The sequence below is a fragment of the Festucalex cinctus genome, chromosome 16 (genome assembly GCF_051991245.1).
Source record: "Festucalex cinctus isolate MCC-2025b chromosome 16, RoL_Fcin_1.0, whole genome shotgun sequence".
Taxonomy (NCBI): Eukaryota; Metazoa; Chordata; class Actinopteri; order Syngnathiformes; family Syngnathidae; genus Festucalex; species Festucalex cinctus.
In genome coordinates, this window is record NC_135426.1 from 18565143 (window position 1) to 18582368 (window position 17226).

The 17226-nt window shown below is 40.9% G+C and overlaps 1 protein-coding gene across 8 annotated transcripts in view; it reads right to left on the reverse strand.

The window, feature by feature from the left end:
• Window positions 1-234: 234 nt before the first annotated feature.
• The window catches only part of LOC144003169 (diacylglycerol kinase delta), a 43177-nt gene continuing 26185 nt past the window's right edge, over window positions 235-17226 (reverse strand). For 5 of the 8 annotated variants that reach the window (XM_077499103.1, XM_077499106.1, XM_077499102.1 and 2 more), the window contains 27 exons: window positions 15922-16188; window positions 15743-15847; window positions 14382-14514; window positions 14209-14315; window positions 14004-14129; window positions 12318-12420; window positions 12085-12244; window positions 11913-12021; window positions 11035-11174; window positions 10881-10968; window positions 10715-10806; window positions 10541-10640; window positions 10224-10289; window positions 9716-9884; window positions 9549-9653; window positions 7714-7798; window positions 7526-7633; window positions 7355-7451; window positions 7150-7257; window positions 6959-7072; window positions 5527-5661; window positions 5290-5453; window positions 5100-5205; window positions 3956-4045; window positions 3762-3875; window positions 3580-3688; window positions 235-1689 (listed from right to left, as the gene is read on the reverse strand). In XM_077499103.1, coding sequence (XP_077355229.1) covers window positions 1637-1689; window positions 3580-3688; window positions 3762-3875; window positions 3956-4045; window positions 5100-5205; window positions 5290-5453; window positions 5527-5661; window positions 6959-7072; window positions 7150-7257; window positions 7355-7451; window positions 7526-7633; window positions 7714-7798; window positions 9549-9653; window positions 9716-9884; window positions 10224-10289; window positions 10541-10640; window positions 10715-10806; window positions 10881-10968; window positions 11035-11174; window positions 11913-12021; window positions 12085-12244; window positions 12318-12420; window positions 14004-14129; window positions 14209-14315; window positions 14382-14514; window positions 15743-15847; window positions 15922-16188 — 3153 coding nt within the window. In that variant the 3' untranslated portion in view covers window positions 235-1636. The remainder of the gene's footprint in view (window positions 1690-3579; window positions 3689-3761; window positions 3876-3955; window positions 4046-5099; window positions 5206-5289; window positions 5454-5526; window positions 5662-6958; window positions 7073-7149; window positions 7258-7354; window positions 7452-7525; window positions 7634-7713; window positions 7799-9548; window positions 9654-9715; window positions 9885-10223; window positions 10290-10540; window positions 10641-10714; window positions 10807-10880; window positions 10969-11034; window positions 11175-11912; window positions 12022-12084; window positions 12245-12317; window positions 12421-14003; window positions 14130-14208; window positions 14316-14381; window positions 14515-15742; window positions 15848-15921; window positions 16189-17226) is intronic. The other 3 variants (XM_077499101.1, XM_077499108.1, XM_077499109.1) reach the window with 1 other exon arrangement.

Below are 17226 nucleotides of genomic sequence, written 5' to 3' on the forward strand. Positions count from 1 at the left end.
AGAAGTGAAGCCACCGGAAGCGCCTTGGCGGCCATCTTACGTTGCCACATATTACGTACAAAAATGCATTTGACGCAGACGTTCATACAATAATACAGCAGGGGGCAGTGTTGTCTCCGGGAAAGCGGCAAAGCCAGAAGCCAACATGGAGAAGATCAGGTGCGGCAATCATCTTTTCGCGAAACATTTCTTTTTCAGTCAGTCAGACACGTTGCAAGCAGCAGGAGACGCATCGTTTTTTGTCACACGCCATTTTTTTAATTTCCAAAGCTTTTTGTTACACGCCGTACAGTACAGCACACGACAGAACTGGCACCGCGCGCACACGCCAGGCATTCTAACCCCCATTAAATGACATTAAACACTCATTTATAAAATTAAATATGCATAAGCTCTCGTTTTAAGACCAATACACACGTTGCATTCATATGTTCAAAACAATTTGATAATACAATTTTAAAAAGTTGTACACAATGTCTTCATCATTAAATCAGTGATTGATGAGTCCACTTAAGCTTTGGCTTCAAACTTCAAATGGTTGACATGGTTACATGTTGGACCGGCTCGCCAGTGCGGAGCAGGAGGAACGACACGGATCACGTCATCAACGGCCATGCGTTCACGTGTGTTTACTAACACGTTTAATAGTTATTCTTCACCTAATTTTACACACACACGTAAACACATGCAGACCCATATTTGTCCCATGAAGTAGTCTGTAAAGTGCAAGGCAAGACACAGTAAACTTGAAATGAACGCCACATTGCACGCATGCACGCGCGCCCCTACAATGGCCGGAGTGTCTACATGACACAACACCACAAAAGCCTCGAAAGGCAAAAAAGGCGGCAGCACATTAGGGATGCAGTAGCAGCATCCTACCACAGCAGGGCGATCGCCAACGCTAAACTAGCATGTTCCTGATAAATTAATACCGCGCTGTGTGATTTTGTTCGCCTCTCACAACAAGCATCTATTTAACTTAAACACGCTTACTCAATTTTCTTTTTGGCTTATTTGACTTCATGTTTTCTGCACCGGAAGGCAGCAAAGCCACAAGATTTGGAAACCACTGGCAAAGCAAAGGCTCACATTGGTGCGGCACATCTACAATCAAACAGATTGTTAGTCACCCCGTGACTTCTTGAGTACCTGCTGAGGCCACGACAAGCAAAACAATCTTAAGTACCACTTGAGAAGAAAACGTCAGATGTGCACATTATGACTATTATGATTATCATCAGTAGTTATTCACAGCTCAACACATAAAATACATTCAGTATGTTTTTGTTTTTTTTCCTCTTTACTCCCAAATTTTCCTGCAAATCGGCTTCGGTTGCAACAAAACGTCCCCAAAAGTCTCACTTCAATCCGAGGAAGCTCAGCGGGTCCGGAAAAGATGGCTGCACTCAGCATGCAAGCGACGTGTAAACACTGTTTCGGACAAAATGACACATTCGTTGCAGTCTCTTTCGATAGCACAGGCTAGGAGACCCTTCCAAAAACAAATGTACAGCAGGAAAAACGCAAGACGGAGAAGTCGTCCTTGAGCGACAGCTTTCGGTCAGGTCGGCGAGCAGGTGGACGGCAATCCCGCCAACCCGCGGTGGTCAAGGTGACAGGCCGGAAAAGATGGTCAGTTTCCCGAAGATTCGGCTTCAGGGGTCGCGCACTTGACGTCCAATGTTCCTAAGGCAGAGTGACTAGAAATAATTAGAACGCCACATTGCACGCCCCATGCATGACCACAAAGTATCCCGCTGGTTGTGTATATGTACTGTAGGAACATAAGCTCACATATGTGCCAGAAACGTCTTTCCACAAAACAATGATTGCTCTCAATTTAAGGCCCATGTTTCATCAGTGATGCCAGTCAAAGCATAATAGAAGCCATTTTGAATATTGACTAAACAGTCAGCAAATTCAAAAAATGTACAATGACAAATTCATCAGGAGAAAATATTTCCATCTGTTTCTGTTTTGCAGCAATTAGCATTACAATATATCTAAGTTTCATCATTATAACAAATCTGTTTGAAACAGTGGGGAAAAGAGCTTGTTGCAACACGGCCCTGGTTGATCTCTTATACTCTTCTGCCACCTGCTTGCTGTTTTTGTATACCATTATTTCAGCCACTCTTCAGTTCAGAGGCTGCATCAAAGCGTTCTGTATGCTCTAGCATAAAAGAACATAAAAAAAATGTATAAATACGTCTTTGGCGCACTGGTAATATTTTAACTAGAACATATTTATACGTTTTTGGGCGCAAATGAGTTAACATCAATCAGGCCATTTATGTTTAGTGAAATCTAGAAAGATTTTATTCATATCTATATCTATATATTAGGGGTGTGAATTGCAATGCCTGACGATTTGATTCGTATCACGATTTATAGGTCACGATTCAATTCGATACCGATTAATCCCAATACGAATTTATTTTAAGTCGATTGTTGCAATTTTGTATTTTTTTTTTTACTCAAATTTAAAAATACTAATTAACAAACTTGTACATGTACACTGTAAGAGTTGTATGAAAATGCATTATAAAATGTATTATTTATCTGAAACTTCAGTCATAACTGTGAGCCACTGTATTTACCAAACGGTTTGTAATTTGTTTTCATGTTTGAACAGCATTGAAATAAAATATTAAGGATTAATGTTCCATTAAACTAACATTTTTCCATGATTAAGATGTGAACCCTTACCCTAAGTAAGACGTTTTGTTGAATATTTTTCCATCCAAAATGGACGTTTAAAAATCGATTCGTCTGTCTTTATTAAAAAAAAATAAAAATAAAAAATCCTTTAGCATTACTGTTAAAAAGGCACTTCCAATAAAGTATTGGCAAAGCCAGTTGTCAATTTTATGTTAAGCGGAATTGTGGGCCTTTGCTGAAAGTCACTAACAAAGTAACTGGTAGTTAATTTTAAAATCAAGTAATTAGTATAGTAAAGTCTATGGACTGTCCCCTCATTTGAATAACATTTCATGAAACATTTCATGTTGACAGCATCTTTTCGGCATGAAATAAAAGTATGAGAGCAGAGTTTTTTTTTTAATTGATTGATATATAAGTATATATATATATATTTTTTATTTCCATTTATATATATACATTTTTGCATTTCATTTTTTACGTTTTTTTAATATCCGTTTTCCCTTTTCAGTTGTATTTATTTATTATTTTGTCATTTTTGGTTCTGCCTTAACAAACAATAATACTACAGTGTGATTGGCAGGGAGATTTTTTTTTTTTTTAATTCGCTTTGAATGCCACTTTGTGTCGAAAGCAACCCATAAATGGCACACTGACATATAATAATTATGTTAATAAGTGCTCATGTTCCAGGCACAAAGGTCATTTTGTGAGCCAAAAGGAACCGACTAATAAAAAGCCTGTCCAATATGGCATGCGGAACAGAAGACTGTATGAAAGCCAGTGGACGCATCTGCGGATTTGACCTCACCGGCCCACTAGGGGGAAACAAAGCAGCGTGCTCAAAAACAACAGCCCGGCTTCAGTGTTTGTCGGCCAGATGTTTTTTGTGTGGCTTGTGTCAGCTGTTCCAACCTGAGAGCGAGCTGTTGGACTTCTGCTTGTGCAGCTTCTCCTTCTCCCGCTTCACCTTGGGCATGATCTTCAGCTTCATGCTGCTTTTACCGCTGGGACGCACCGACTCCTGCGTGCGCACACACCAATCACACGTGTCAAGACGGCCGCCACGCCGCGCCGGAATCTGCCGCGACCTTTACCCCCTCAGCGCAGTGCATCAGTGGACAGATCCAGTGGATGTCGACTAGCTTGTGGAGCTCGGCGCTCAGGCTGTTCAGGGTTACGCGGAGCTCCGCCTCCTCAGGGGACTCGAACTGAGTAAGGACAGACGGACGGCGTGTCAATCGACCAGATGGCAAAAAGGTGGCAGCAGCGAGTGGTGAGAAAAGGTTACCAGATGTTGCCCGTCCAGAAGCATGGTCGTCTCTGCCTGCAGAACTTTGCTGCTGTTGACGATTTCCACGGCTGTACTGCGACTCAGAAACTGAAAAAAAAAAAACACAACCAATTATCATTTGATAACCACGCAAAATGATTGTCCTGACTAAAACTAGACTACAACGTTGACAATTTTTGTTGACTAAAACTAGATGAATAAAATGTGTCTTTTCTAAGACTAAAATACTCGATTTATACTTGACTAAAAGTTGACTAAATAAAATCAGGATGAGGTTGACTATGAGAAAAACTAACAAAGCGTGATTGAAACGGAACTAAAACTACATTTAAAAATGGCGGATAAAATAAACACTAGTTACAAATAGCCGCTCCATCCGGACACATTCGAATCAAAATTATTTTAGTTAACTAAAAAGAACAAAAAAACTAAAATTCAAAAAACTATTTCGTTAACAAAATAAAATGAAAATGATTTTTTTAAAATGAAAACTAACTGAAACTACATTTTATGTCTACAAAATTAACTATAATTACAGCAAAAATGTCCTTTGTTTTTTTAGTCTTTGGTAATTAATAGTGTTGTTCCGATACAATTTTTTGGCCCCCAATACCGATTCCTATACCCAGTTTTGCAGTATCGGCCAATGCCGATACTGCATTGATACTGCATACATAACAGCAATGCATATAAACCACCTACAATCTCTAATAACAATATTGAGGCACTTACTTGCTAATGCAAGCACACATTGATCGCTTCACAAGCAAATTAGGTTCCCCTTCATCTGTCAATTAGCATAGATTTTAAACATAGAAAGCAAAAACATCCCTCATAAAATTAAATTGCACTAATAAACTAGCCACTAGAAGGTGCTAGAACTGCACAAATGGAAATCAACCTGACTTTTTTTTTTTTAACAAATGTGTTCCTTTTAACTATTTTGAACATGACGACGATATTGTGGCAGTTTTAATATCGCAATATCACGATACTGCCCTTATCGTGACATCCCTAGTTGACAACGTAACGGCGTCCCCGCACATCTCATGTACAAATGTGCATTGCGTGGGTCCAACGGGCCCATCTGTCGACCCGTCTGGACACACCGGCCGGCCTCCGTCTGGCGTCCCTACTGTACCTCCGGGCTGGACAGCTTGGCCTCAGTCAGCACCATGGCGCTGGCGTTGACAGCATGCGCCAGCTCCTGCTCCACCAGCTTGTGGGTCTTGGCGGTCTCGCGGATCCTGGCGATGAGGAAGAGCGGGAGGGGGGAGGTGAAGATTAGTTGCGCTGGATGTCATGCGAACTTGAGAAGAGAGGTCACCGACTTGTTGATGAGCGTGTCGGCCACGATGCCCAGTTGCTGCACCTGGGCGCACTCCTCCTCCGTCAGGTACTCCATGGACTGCTGCGAGTTGAGGCGGGGTCTGTTGGCGCGGTCGCTGTCGATTTTTAATTTGTCCTCCCACGACTTGAGCGTGCTCTCGAACGCCTATCGACGGTGAGGAGATTTCAAAAGGACGTGAGGAGGTGGTTCGGCACAAATGTGGCCCGTATCGACGTACCCTGTCCCTGGTCAGCATCTGCGCTCGATTCTTGTGGAGGATCTTGACGATGCCCGGCGGCTGGATCCAGGCCTCGCCGTCCACTTGCACAGGGACGCCCTCATCCCCCAGGATGGTGATCTTCACCTGGCGGCACTGAGCACGAGATAGACGACGTCAGCCAAGACATTAACTCATTGACTCCCAGCCATTTTCACAGAAGCAATCCCTTTCGCTGTTTTACTGAATATTGACTGATTTTGCAAGGCCCACAGAATATTGTGTTCTATTGCTATATAAACATGGAACCTATCAAAAGAAAGATTAAAGTCTCTTCTTTCATTAGAAAAAAAAGTATGTTTCTATCTGTTTCCGTTTTGCAGCAATTAACATTAGAAGAGAGCTAAGTTTCATCAGTTTTCACAAATCTATTTAAAATTCCTAGTAATTCAGCTTTTTTTTTCTACATGGCCTTGGTTGATCTCTTTTGCTCCGCTGCCACCTGCTGGCCGCTTGTGTAATAACTACCATTTCTGCAACCGTTCTTTGCAGTTGAGAGGCTGCATCAAAGCCTTCTGTATGCTCTAGTATTTAAAAAACAAACAAACGTATAAATACGTCTTTGGGACACTTAAAACATTAAAAAAAACATATTTACACGTTAGTGGGAGCAAATGAGTTAAGGAGGGTTATAGGCAAAACTTCACCTACAAGTTGAACAACATCGCCTCTCAATCAATGTTCTTTTAGTTAACTAAACTTTGGGGCTGAAGTGATGTCATCTAGCAGCAGCCAATAGAAAAGCACCATCAGATGACATCACTCCTCTGCAACAATTTTGCGTGCTTGACTTTTGGCTTCAATGGCTCGGCTCGCCTGCTTTTTCATTTCACTCAGCAATGTGTTACTTTTTTCATTTTACCAAATAATATATATATATATATATATATATATATATATATATATATATATATATATTTAAAAAACGAAACTAATATTGAAACTAAACTAAAACTAATCATTTTTTAAATACAGGGAGTCCTCGAGTTACGCCAGAGTTTGATTCCTATGCTAGCGATGTACCCTGAATTTCGACTTAAGTTGAATTTCGCTATTAAAGTCAATATTTAGAAAACTAATCTTTTTACAGAAACATGCAATTCGTGTCGTTTGAGTTTGTGGATACAGAGACCACACCAATCCATACAACTAAAAGCTTTAAAATTTAATGAATTGGAGTTTAACCGGCTTAAAATAATGTTTAAAGCACATCATGAAATTTTACCAGTTAATATACAAATCAAATTTAAAAAAAAGTGAAAGTGAGTATAAATTAAGAGGCACTGATATTTTTTCCAAAACTAAAAACATAACTCAAAACAAAATAAAAACTAACTATAATGAAAAAGCAAAACTATAATAACCCAGCTCTCAATTCATTTCGGCATGTAACCTGCGCAATGCGGTGGTGCTGCAAGTTGATGACTCTGGACATGGCCATCTGCATGCTGCCAAACACGGCCACGACTTCCAGCTTCTTGTCATCAAAAGACGGAGCACCGAAGTTCTGGAATGAGAACGTCAAGCCAAAGAGTTAGAAGGCGATCCTCCGTTTTGAACAATGCGCTGTCAAGATGTGCTCACGTTGTCCTCCTTGGTGCCACCCCAGAAGTTGATGCCACCCGCGTAGCTGGGAATGTTGAGCACCGCCAGGCCCTGGAGGATCGGCAGAGGGACGGCGACGCCGTCGCACTAAAGAGAGGTCATTTTTGTTTCATGAAACAGAAGCAGAATTTTGGCTTTCTTGAACGTATGTGATTGTGTGTGCGTGTTCGTGGATGCTCCAAACCTCGAGCTGAACCCTTTGCTCCAAGTTTTTGTACGTCTTCTGGACCAGTTCTTTCGTCCCCAGAACTCCGTACCACATCATGTTCTTCGTACGACTGCTGCAGGACATCAACACGCAAAAACAGTTCATCCTCAGCTTCCAATTGCGCTGACTAATCCTTTTTTTGCCTACCTGCACTTTTTCGGATGCTCGTCGCGCTTGTTGTTGAACTCCAGCGAGATCTTGGCATCTAGACCGATGCCAAAGTAGTTGTTCATCACACACTTCTCCCAGCATTGTCTGTAGGCAAGCGGAGGTGCTCAGTGAGGACAATCGAGCGCGACGCCAAGCGGATGACGAGCGAGCGGACGAACGCTTACACGGAGTCCTCGTTGAAGTTGACTGTGTGGAGGCTCGCCGGTTTCTCCAAGACAATGGGCGACGACGGACTTACATTTCTGTAGCCTGGACAAGAGGATGTTTGGGTAAGAAAAATAAACACTGGCTTTTTATGTTTAAATGTAAAACGGTCAAATTAACAACGTTGTGAATTGAGAGAGCTTTTTCTAAATACATTATACATGTTTCACATGATTGCTGAAAATGTACAAAGACTCTAGTACACTTGTACACCACGTGATGCACTTTGTGGTATGGCATGAGTCACCCCTCGCCCACTATTAAAGAGCTCGTGAGCCGTCTTTCATATCAGTGTTTATCCACTGCATCTGTGGATGAAGCTAGCTAGCTAGCTAGCTAATAGCTAGCTAGTAGCTGGCGACGCTTACATGTCAACAAATAACAAGACTCCTGTAGTAGCCTTTGCGACATGTCCTCATAGATAAACACCAGAACTATTCTCCCAAAGTACATTACAGTATAAATACTGTAAACAGGATTTTGAAAATAAAATAAAATAATAATAATTTTCAAACTTTTTAGGGGAATGTTGTCTTATTATTGTTATAAGGGAGCCTTCCACAGTGAGAGGGATGGCTGGTTTTCATCCATCTCACTGTGGATGAACTCCTCCTTGGTGCCTTTCCTTACAGGGTACTTCTGTGCCCCACCATGTTGTGGTTTTGGGTGTCTTTTACTTGTTTTTACTTTTTATTGTATTATAGATTTCCAGCACTTTGAGTTGCATTCTGAATGTATGAAAGGTGCTATATAAATAAAGTTTGATTGATTGATTATATATGCTCCACAAAATAGAAACATTTGTTTTTGCTCCCATTTTTTATGAGATGAACTCAAGATGTCAAACTTTTAAAACATACACAATATCACCATTTCTCTCAAATATTGTTCACACACCAGTCTAAATATCTGATAGTGAGCACTTCTCCTTTGCCGAGATAATCCAAACCACCCCACAAGTGTGCCATATCAAGATGTTGATTAGACACCACGATTGGCCCCAATAAAGCAAAACTACACCTTTCAGAGTGGCCTATTATTGTCTAAGGCACACCTGTGCACTAATCATGGTGTCTAATCGGCATCTTGATATGGCACACCTGTGAGGTGGGATGCATTATCTCGGCAAAGGAGAAGTGCTCACTATTTGAGAGAAATGGTGATATTGTGTATGTGGAAGAAGTTTGAGATCTTTAGTTTATCTAATAAAAAATGGGAGCAAAAACAAAAGTGTTGCATTTAGATTTTTGTTGTGTATATTACGTTTTTTCGTACCTCACTTCCTGAGCGTTCAAATAGTCCTAAACTCTCTGGACGGGCCACAATATTAGCTCACAGGTAGCACTCTGTGCTCACAAACCGGATAGGTTGTTATAGCACGGGTTCGATACCAGCCACAAAATAAGTCGATCGCAGGAGAAAAAAAGGTTGGGCTTAGAAAATTATTACATTATTTATTCATTTGTTAAGTAAGACTTCAAAAGAGAGTTATGTTTTTTTCTACCTAGACTAATGAGGCATATGTTCAAATAGTTGTAATGTATGGCATCTTTGAGTAAACTTTCAGTATCATTTAAATAGCTCAAGCCAAGCGTGCTCTTTTTTGTAAATCAAAACAGGTTTGGCGAGTTGTTCACAGTAGTTTCTTACAATGTAAACAAACGTGCTTTTGAAGCCGACAAATACGATGAAGCAACAGTCGCTGCTGCAGCTCCTAAATGGCCACTGCAGCCAATCACAAAACTGAAGAAGATCATTTGTGGACAATAACGAATTGAAACAGATTTTTCTTTACATGTGCGCATCTCCGCATCCTTGAGTTCCTCGCTGTTTTCCCTCTTGATGGAAGATGATGACCACATCCCGTGGACCTGAGTGTGTCGGTTCTGTTCATCCACCACTGCAAAAATGACACAAGTGAGCGGGACGCACCCCCTCCCCGAGAACCAACGGCTCTTTTACCTTTCTCGGCCTGTTCGATGATCTGCCTTAGTGCCTTTTTTAGGCTGTTGGCCCGCAGCATCAGCTGCTCCCTGTAGCGGTACGTTTGGGTGTCGGACACGTCACTTCCATCTTTAACTGGGCCTGAGCCACCACCTTCCGGGCTGGACAGAGAACCCGCTGGAACAACCTGGAAAAATAAATAATTAAATAAATACATCGGAATATATCATTCTTTTTTGGTGCAATACAAGAAAATGTTTAAATGTAAAAATTATTTAGACAAATACAATTCTTTGAAAACTATAATTATACAAGTTCCTTTTGGATGAAAATTTAAAAATTTTAAAAAGGCAAATATATCTATCTAAACAACTCAAAATTAGTATTAATATTTTTTTACTATTATTCTGATTTTGTAATTGTGGAGTGCAATAATTGAATATATATATATATATATATATATATATATATATATATATATATATATATATATATAAGTACATATATATAAATACATATCTGTTACCTGAGCTTCAGCTTCCTCACTCAAAGCTTTCACCAGGGAATCCAGCTTCTCATTCAGCAAAGCACACTGGGAGAAAAGAGAATTTAGTCTTTTTCAGCTTTCAATTTTGTGAGAAATCCAAATCTAGGTCATCAAGGCGAGGTTGGATGAGGACATCTTGATAAATATGCAAAAAGTATTTATTAGATTATCATTCTGGAAGAGTAAATGTCATAGGCGCAAACATTGCAATATTCTGCTACAGTGCGTACTTGTGACAGGAAGTGACATCATGGCTGATCTTCCAACAAAACACATAATAGACGTCATTGTATAACCTTCTTTGCCATGGCATCCGCTTCCTCCTTGTTCTCCGTGGCTCTCTCGTAGGCCTTGCCCACCTCTGCCACAAACTCGTTCACCGTCCCGCACAGGAACCTGTCGAGGGAGGAGGGATGCAGTTGAGTGGTCATGTGACACCACCAGTGCAAGCCGCCGCATTGGACACATACTTTGCGGAGGAAATGACATCACTGTGCCTGTCCGAGTCCAAGATCTTGGCCAGATGGGAAGCCACCGAGTCGGCATACTGAGTGATGTGGACCTGAAAAGAGAAACACGCACAAGGTGATGATGAGGATGACGGCGATGCTGCTGATTAACACCAATTACACTCACCTGCAGGGGAGAATCAAGGGTGTCGTCTTCCTTCGCTGATGGTGCGCGTTTGGAGGTGGGAGGAGCCTCGTACGTCATCACGCTCCACCTGACCACATCCAAAAACGGCTCTTGAGACCCGTCCCAAAGATTTGACCGAGCAATCGTCGCTTACCGGTCCAGCATTTTGGTGGTGGCCCTCTCCAGTTTCTCTAAGATCTGCAGCAGCTGGGCATCGTCGTCACAGAGGCCTCCCCAGCCTAGAACTCGGGCCAAGTCGTTCCCGGTGCCCAGAGGCAGCACACCCAGCTGGCACTGCCAAAAACAAAACATGAGGAGAAAGAAATGTAAAAAAAAAAAAGAAAATTTTCAATGGTAAGTGACTAATTACATCCTTTTGTGAATTAGTAGTGCGCTACTTATTTAGGATATGTGGATATATTTGTGCTCATGTCCAATATATTGACCGATATATTGCTTATTGGCCACTATCTTAAATATTGACTGATATCTTGGCTATCTGTTTCTTTTTAGTTCCAAAAATACCATTTACAAGTAGTATGGCTAATAGCTCAATTATGAAGAAAATATTAATTACAATTAATTTGGTAATCATTGCATCACGATTAGTACAATCATTTGTTTTTTGGTCCAAAACAAGAAGATATTTAAACATGTAAAAAAAATATTAAGACAAATGAATTTCTTTGAAACACTATAATTATGCAAGTTACTTTTGGACCAAACAAGATTTAATAGTCATTTTAAAATAAAAAATAAAAAGGTGCAAAATATATCATTTTAAACAACTCAAAATTCGTATTAATAATCTTTTATTTTGTTCACAAAATGCCGATTTTGTAATTGTGGAGTTTAATAATTGAAATTGTAATTGAATTTCGATTAATTTCACAGCACTATAATAAATTATTAGGATATTTATTTATAGTTTCTCAGTAAAATATTTTTATGACTCACACTTTATTTGAAAAGTAACCAAACCAAAATGTATTTTAATGACATACCCTCACTTTTCACCATCTTGTATCTCACCTGCTTGTGGAGGTTGAGTTTGTCCAGCTCCGAAAGCACCCAGCCCACGCTGCCGTCACCCCCGCACACCAAGATACGGAACGTCACAAACTTTTGAAACAGGCGCAGGCTGGAACGCAAAACACGGCGAGGTTAGAAAAACGTTGAGCACGGACGGCGGGGCCGAACCTACCCGAGCTCCGGCCCCCCATTCATCAGGTCAAAGACTTGGGCCGGGTTGAGGAGCTGCTTGAACTTGCGCAGGAACTTGACGCCCTGGTTGTCCCCACTTTTGGAGTTGACGAGGACCAGGAGAGGACTGGAGCAGGACGCCGATGTGGCCTTCCAGAAGCCTAAAATGATGTATGAAGAAAATGTTGGACATGGAGACATCGTGTATGTGTGTGTGTGTGAGAGGCCTCTCACCATCAGAATCAATGCTGTTAAGTGCAGTAGGAGGGATGATGGACACCCGACACTGTCCCAGGGGACACACTTTGCCCATTTGTTCTTTGCAGCTGCTGTGGACCTTATGTGTAGACACACAAAAACACATACATCAGAAAAGTAAGCAGTCAAGTCCAGTACAACCCTCAGAAATGCAACCAATGACACTTTACTAGCCTTAAAAAAAATAAATAAAAAAATAAAAAATAAAAAATCAGCGTTTCACACGTCCAACCAAAACACTCAGCACCAACGCACGCCTTGTTGAGTACAAGCGTGGGATGGAGTTCATATCATATAGTACATTTTCTAATCCTATTACCGATTTCTTTTCCACAATTGTTTTGGATTTTACAGCAGGAAAAGGAGATATGATGTAACACAGGGGTGTCAAACTCATTTTAATTTAGGGGCTGTTATCACCCAAATTTGATCTCAAGTGGGCTGGAACAGTATGTCTGAAGCCTAAAAAAAATATAACAACAAATAAAAATAAATAAATAAATTAATTAATTAATTGAAAAAAAACCCATATATTTTTACAAATAATTATGTCCATTATGAAAATAGTCACATGTATTATTTTATTGTAATCTGAAATTTCTGAACTTAAAAAAATGGGCATTTTTTTTTTTTTGCATCAAATACTGAGCAGCCAAATTTCTGAATGTCATTTCAAGGGATACTTCACTTATTTAGCCCATTATAGCAATAAAAAGTTAATATTTTGTTGAGAATTAATTTGATACTATCATTTTTCACGTACAATTAGTACCTTTAAAAACACATTTTGCAACTTCCTGTCGACTGAAAGTGACATCACAAGGGCTCAGATAACCAATCACAGCTCACCTGTTTTCTAGGTTTGGTCATGCTGAGTTGTGATTGGTTACCTGACCCCTTGTGATGTCATTTTCAGTCGACAGCAAGTTGCAAAATGTGTTTTTAAAGGTACTAATTATACATGAAAAATAACGAAAATATCAAATTTATTATAGGCAAAATATTCATGTTTGACTGCCAAAAATTGCTAAATAAGTATCCCTTTAAGTGGTGGTAAATGCGCCCTCCAGTGGACAAAATTAGCAACAACAGTTAATGTTGGAATAATTGACGAATTGCTTCTGCTTGCAATGAAGAATGCTTTGCTCATACCTAGCTATATGTTATCTTATCAGAAGATGACTCAAGAAGCTCAAGAACCAGAACATCTAACGCAGCAGAATGGTTAGAGCCAGTCTGCTGAGGCGGGTTTTCTATTAAGAAATGATTTCAAACTTGACCACACATGCACTCAGCAATCTTCCACTCACACGCACACACGCACACAAACAAGTACACTGTGTTCTAACTATGTTTTGCATTTGCATTATTAGGGTTAGAATACCTATGTAACTAGGGGTGTGGAAACCAAATAAAAAGAGAGGATGAGGAGGGGATTTTTTCAGAGGGTGTAGTAGTGAATTGTATCAGTCAGTTCCTCTCCTCGCGAGGTTTGAACCGAGTGTCTTCTCTCATTTTTGTGTCGTGTTTAATGAATGTCAAACGGGTAAACCTTAAAGTCAATTTTACTGTGTTCTGTCCTCAAGGACCACATTGGACCCCCTGACGGGCCAGTTGTGCCATATGCTTGACATCACTGATGTAACATCAAGTAGCTCTTACAATGGCCTTGCACCAGAGGCAGCGCCAGTCTTGTAGCCGCCGCACGCTACCGCAATTCTTGTCGCACACTACGCACTTGGCGCTGACGGGCAAGTTGCCTTCCAGCCACTGGTGGGGCATGGACACCTAGGAAAAATTATCATCACCTTGTAAACATCACAACATATGTAGCATACGTATAACAAGAAAATAAAATAACACACACCCCGTCCTCATCTTCAATGATGTCGTTGCCGATCGAGACCAGCGTCGTCCACTTGCAGTTGTTGGTGGAGCGGACGGCGCAACGCTTGTGAGCTTTAAACTTGCACACTTTAGAAAGACGGCGAGTCAAATTGTGTTCGCATCCCTGTAAAAAGTGCGTGCGGGTGCGTGTACCTTCGCAGGAAAGGCCGTGGGAGGTAACGCCCGGCAGAGCCTCCCTGCAGACGTTGCAGAAGGTGGGTCGGGCGTGCGAGCAGGCGTACCAGTTGTGCATCCCCGAAAAATGCTCCACGTTGAACTGGCTGGCCTGCGTATTGAGAAAGCCGTCACTAAAGTTCATCCAAGCGCACCATTGAAAGAATCGGGATAGACAAGACAAACCATTACCACATAGACTATGTTTACATAATTTTCTATGGTCAATAAAAGACATTATATTCATGTCGTCACACCAGAAGCACTGATTTATACTCAACAAAAAAAAAACGCAACACTTTTGTTTTTGCTCCCATTTTTTATGATGAACTCAAAGATCTCAAACTTCTTCCACATTCTTCATCATTTCTCAAATATTGTTCACAAACCAGTCTAAATCTGCGATAGTGAGCACTTCTTTGCCGAGATAATCCATCCCACATCACAGGTGTGCCATATCAAGATGCTGATTAGACACCGTGATTAGTGCACAGGTGTGCCTTAGACTGCCCACAACAAAAGGCCACTGTAAAAGGTGTAGCTTTGTTTTATTTTTTTTGCAATCATGGTGTCTAATCAGCACCTTGATATGGCACACCTGTGGTGTGGGATGGATTATTTCGGCAAAGGAGAAGTGCTCATTTGTCAGGTTTCCATCCAAATGTTTCAAAATTAAGCGAATTTTGAGAAAATGCACAAAACAGACTTGCGACTTATGCCCGTTTCCATCCGTTCTTCTTTTGCGAATATGCGCCGCGAGATGACGTTGTACTGTGGGGTACATAATTCACCCACGGATAATATGCAACATTTTTGTGAATTTTGGGCCTTTTTTTTGTTGAATTTCTGGCGTTTCCATTCAGTTTATTTTTCGTCATTGTTGAAAATTCAAATAAAAATAGGTGGATGGAAACCCACCTACTATCAGAAATTTAGACTGGTTTGTGAACAATATTTGACAGATATGGTGATATTGTATATGTGGAAAATGTTTTAGATCTTTGAGTTCATCATCAATGGGAGCAAAAACAAAAGTGTTGTGTTTACAGTATTTTTGCCACAGAGGGAGACAGACAGAAAAAAATGTAATAAGTCTGTGGAGAAATCAAGGCATTGAAGTTAGACTCGCTTATCGAGTGGCAACATAAGATGGCCGCCAAACACACATACAAGTAAGGAGTTTCTGCATTCAAAAGATTCCTTGCAAAAAGATCCGTTCCGTTGCATTTATGTGACCAAATATTTGGCCGAAGGGGCCTTATTCGTTTTTTTGCGTGTTTACATGGCCAATAATCAGTCGATCAGTCGACTAGGGTGGGCAAGCACCCTCCCCCACTCACCTCATAGATTTCCCACTTCTGAACAGATCTGAGGGCCCCGATCCAGTCTTCCATTTCCTTCCTGTTTTCCGCACATAGCATCAATTTGCGAAAAGGAGTGATAACCTGAGAAGGATGACGCGTTAACGACGGTCAGCAACATTTGGCTGTAAAACGTGCTGTGGCGCCCGCTCACTCACTGTGAAGCTGTTGTTGACGTTCTTGGTGCCGGTTTCGGCTACGCTGGCATCTGACAAGTCGACTTCATCAAAAATTAGAGACTTAAAAATAAACAAGAGCGATTTGTTACTTTGTTGCTGCTTTGTTATCCTTGTGTAACTGACAGACTTTGTTACCTTACAGTCCTTGGCATAGTAGAGCGTCCTCCCTCGGAGCTTGAAGTAGCGGCGCTTCCATCTTTGGAAGGAGCTGGTCTGCTTCAACAGGATTCCCTCTTTCACACTCTTCTGCGCACACAAATAAACGGGAAAACAAACCAATTGACAACTTGATTTCCTTGTCCAACTGAACAATGCGGATGGCAAACTGTCTTTGTCCCGTTTGTTTGCCTTTGGCAACACAACACGGCAAAGTCGTTTCTGTGTCAGGTTACTCGTCAAACTCCCTCGACAAACACGGACGGCAGTTAGCAGAGGCGAGTTTCAGTGTTTGGGTGCGATTCCTGGACATTATTCATGTTAACAAATGGTGCTGGTTAAGTGAAAGGGGGAGGGGGAAGTGGGTCCAAAGTACTGTCACTCAGAAAGTAACACTTGTGATGTTGTCAAGGAGTTTGAATTGTGCACTGGAGGCTATCTTGTGGAATTCCCCTTTATGGTTGCTTGGACTTTGTTCCGACGCAGCACTAGCACACGTCTAAAGAGCGCAAACAGAACCACCAGAGCTGACAACTAGTGTTAATTTGGTCAATGAAAACTAAACAAAAATAATTTTGTCAACACACATTTTTTACCAGACTAAAACTAGACTACGCTAGACTAAAACCCTCAAATCTGATTTTGTAAAATCTTGTCTCTGCTAATCTGTCACATCTGTGACACTGTCATGTGGCACACAGTGACACACCCCTTTTCAAATCTGCAGCTAGCAAGTGCACGGTGAAGGTTAGAAAAAAAAAAAAAAAAAAAAAAAAAGGAAATTATAGTTATAACTTAACATTAATCCAACGGCTATAACGTTCCAACAATAATGTTAATACGACCGCTAACTAATGCTGGCTAACTTGCTAGCTCGTAGCATGAAGCCATAGTAGCCACTGTAATGGTGTGTAAAGTTGGTTTTGATTTATAGTCTACGAAAAATGGACTAAATAAAAACGTGATGAGGTTGACTAACTGTGATAAAACAAGCGTGACTGAAATTGGACTAAAACTGAGACTAAATTTAAAAATGGTGGATAAAATGAACACGACCAAACAAAGTAAAGACCCAAGATGTCTCTCTCTCCGTCCTTAAAAATTCATCGGGCTCTAGACGCCAAAAGA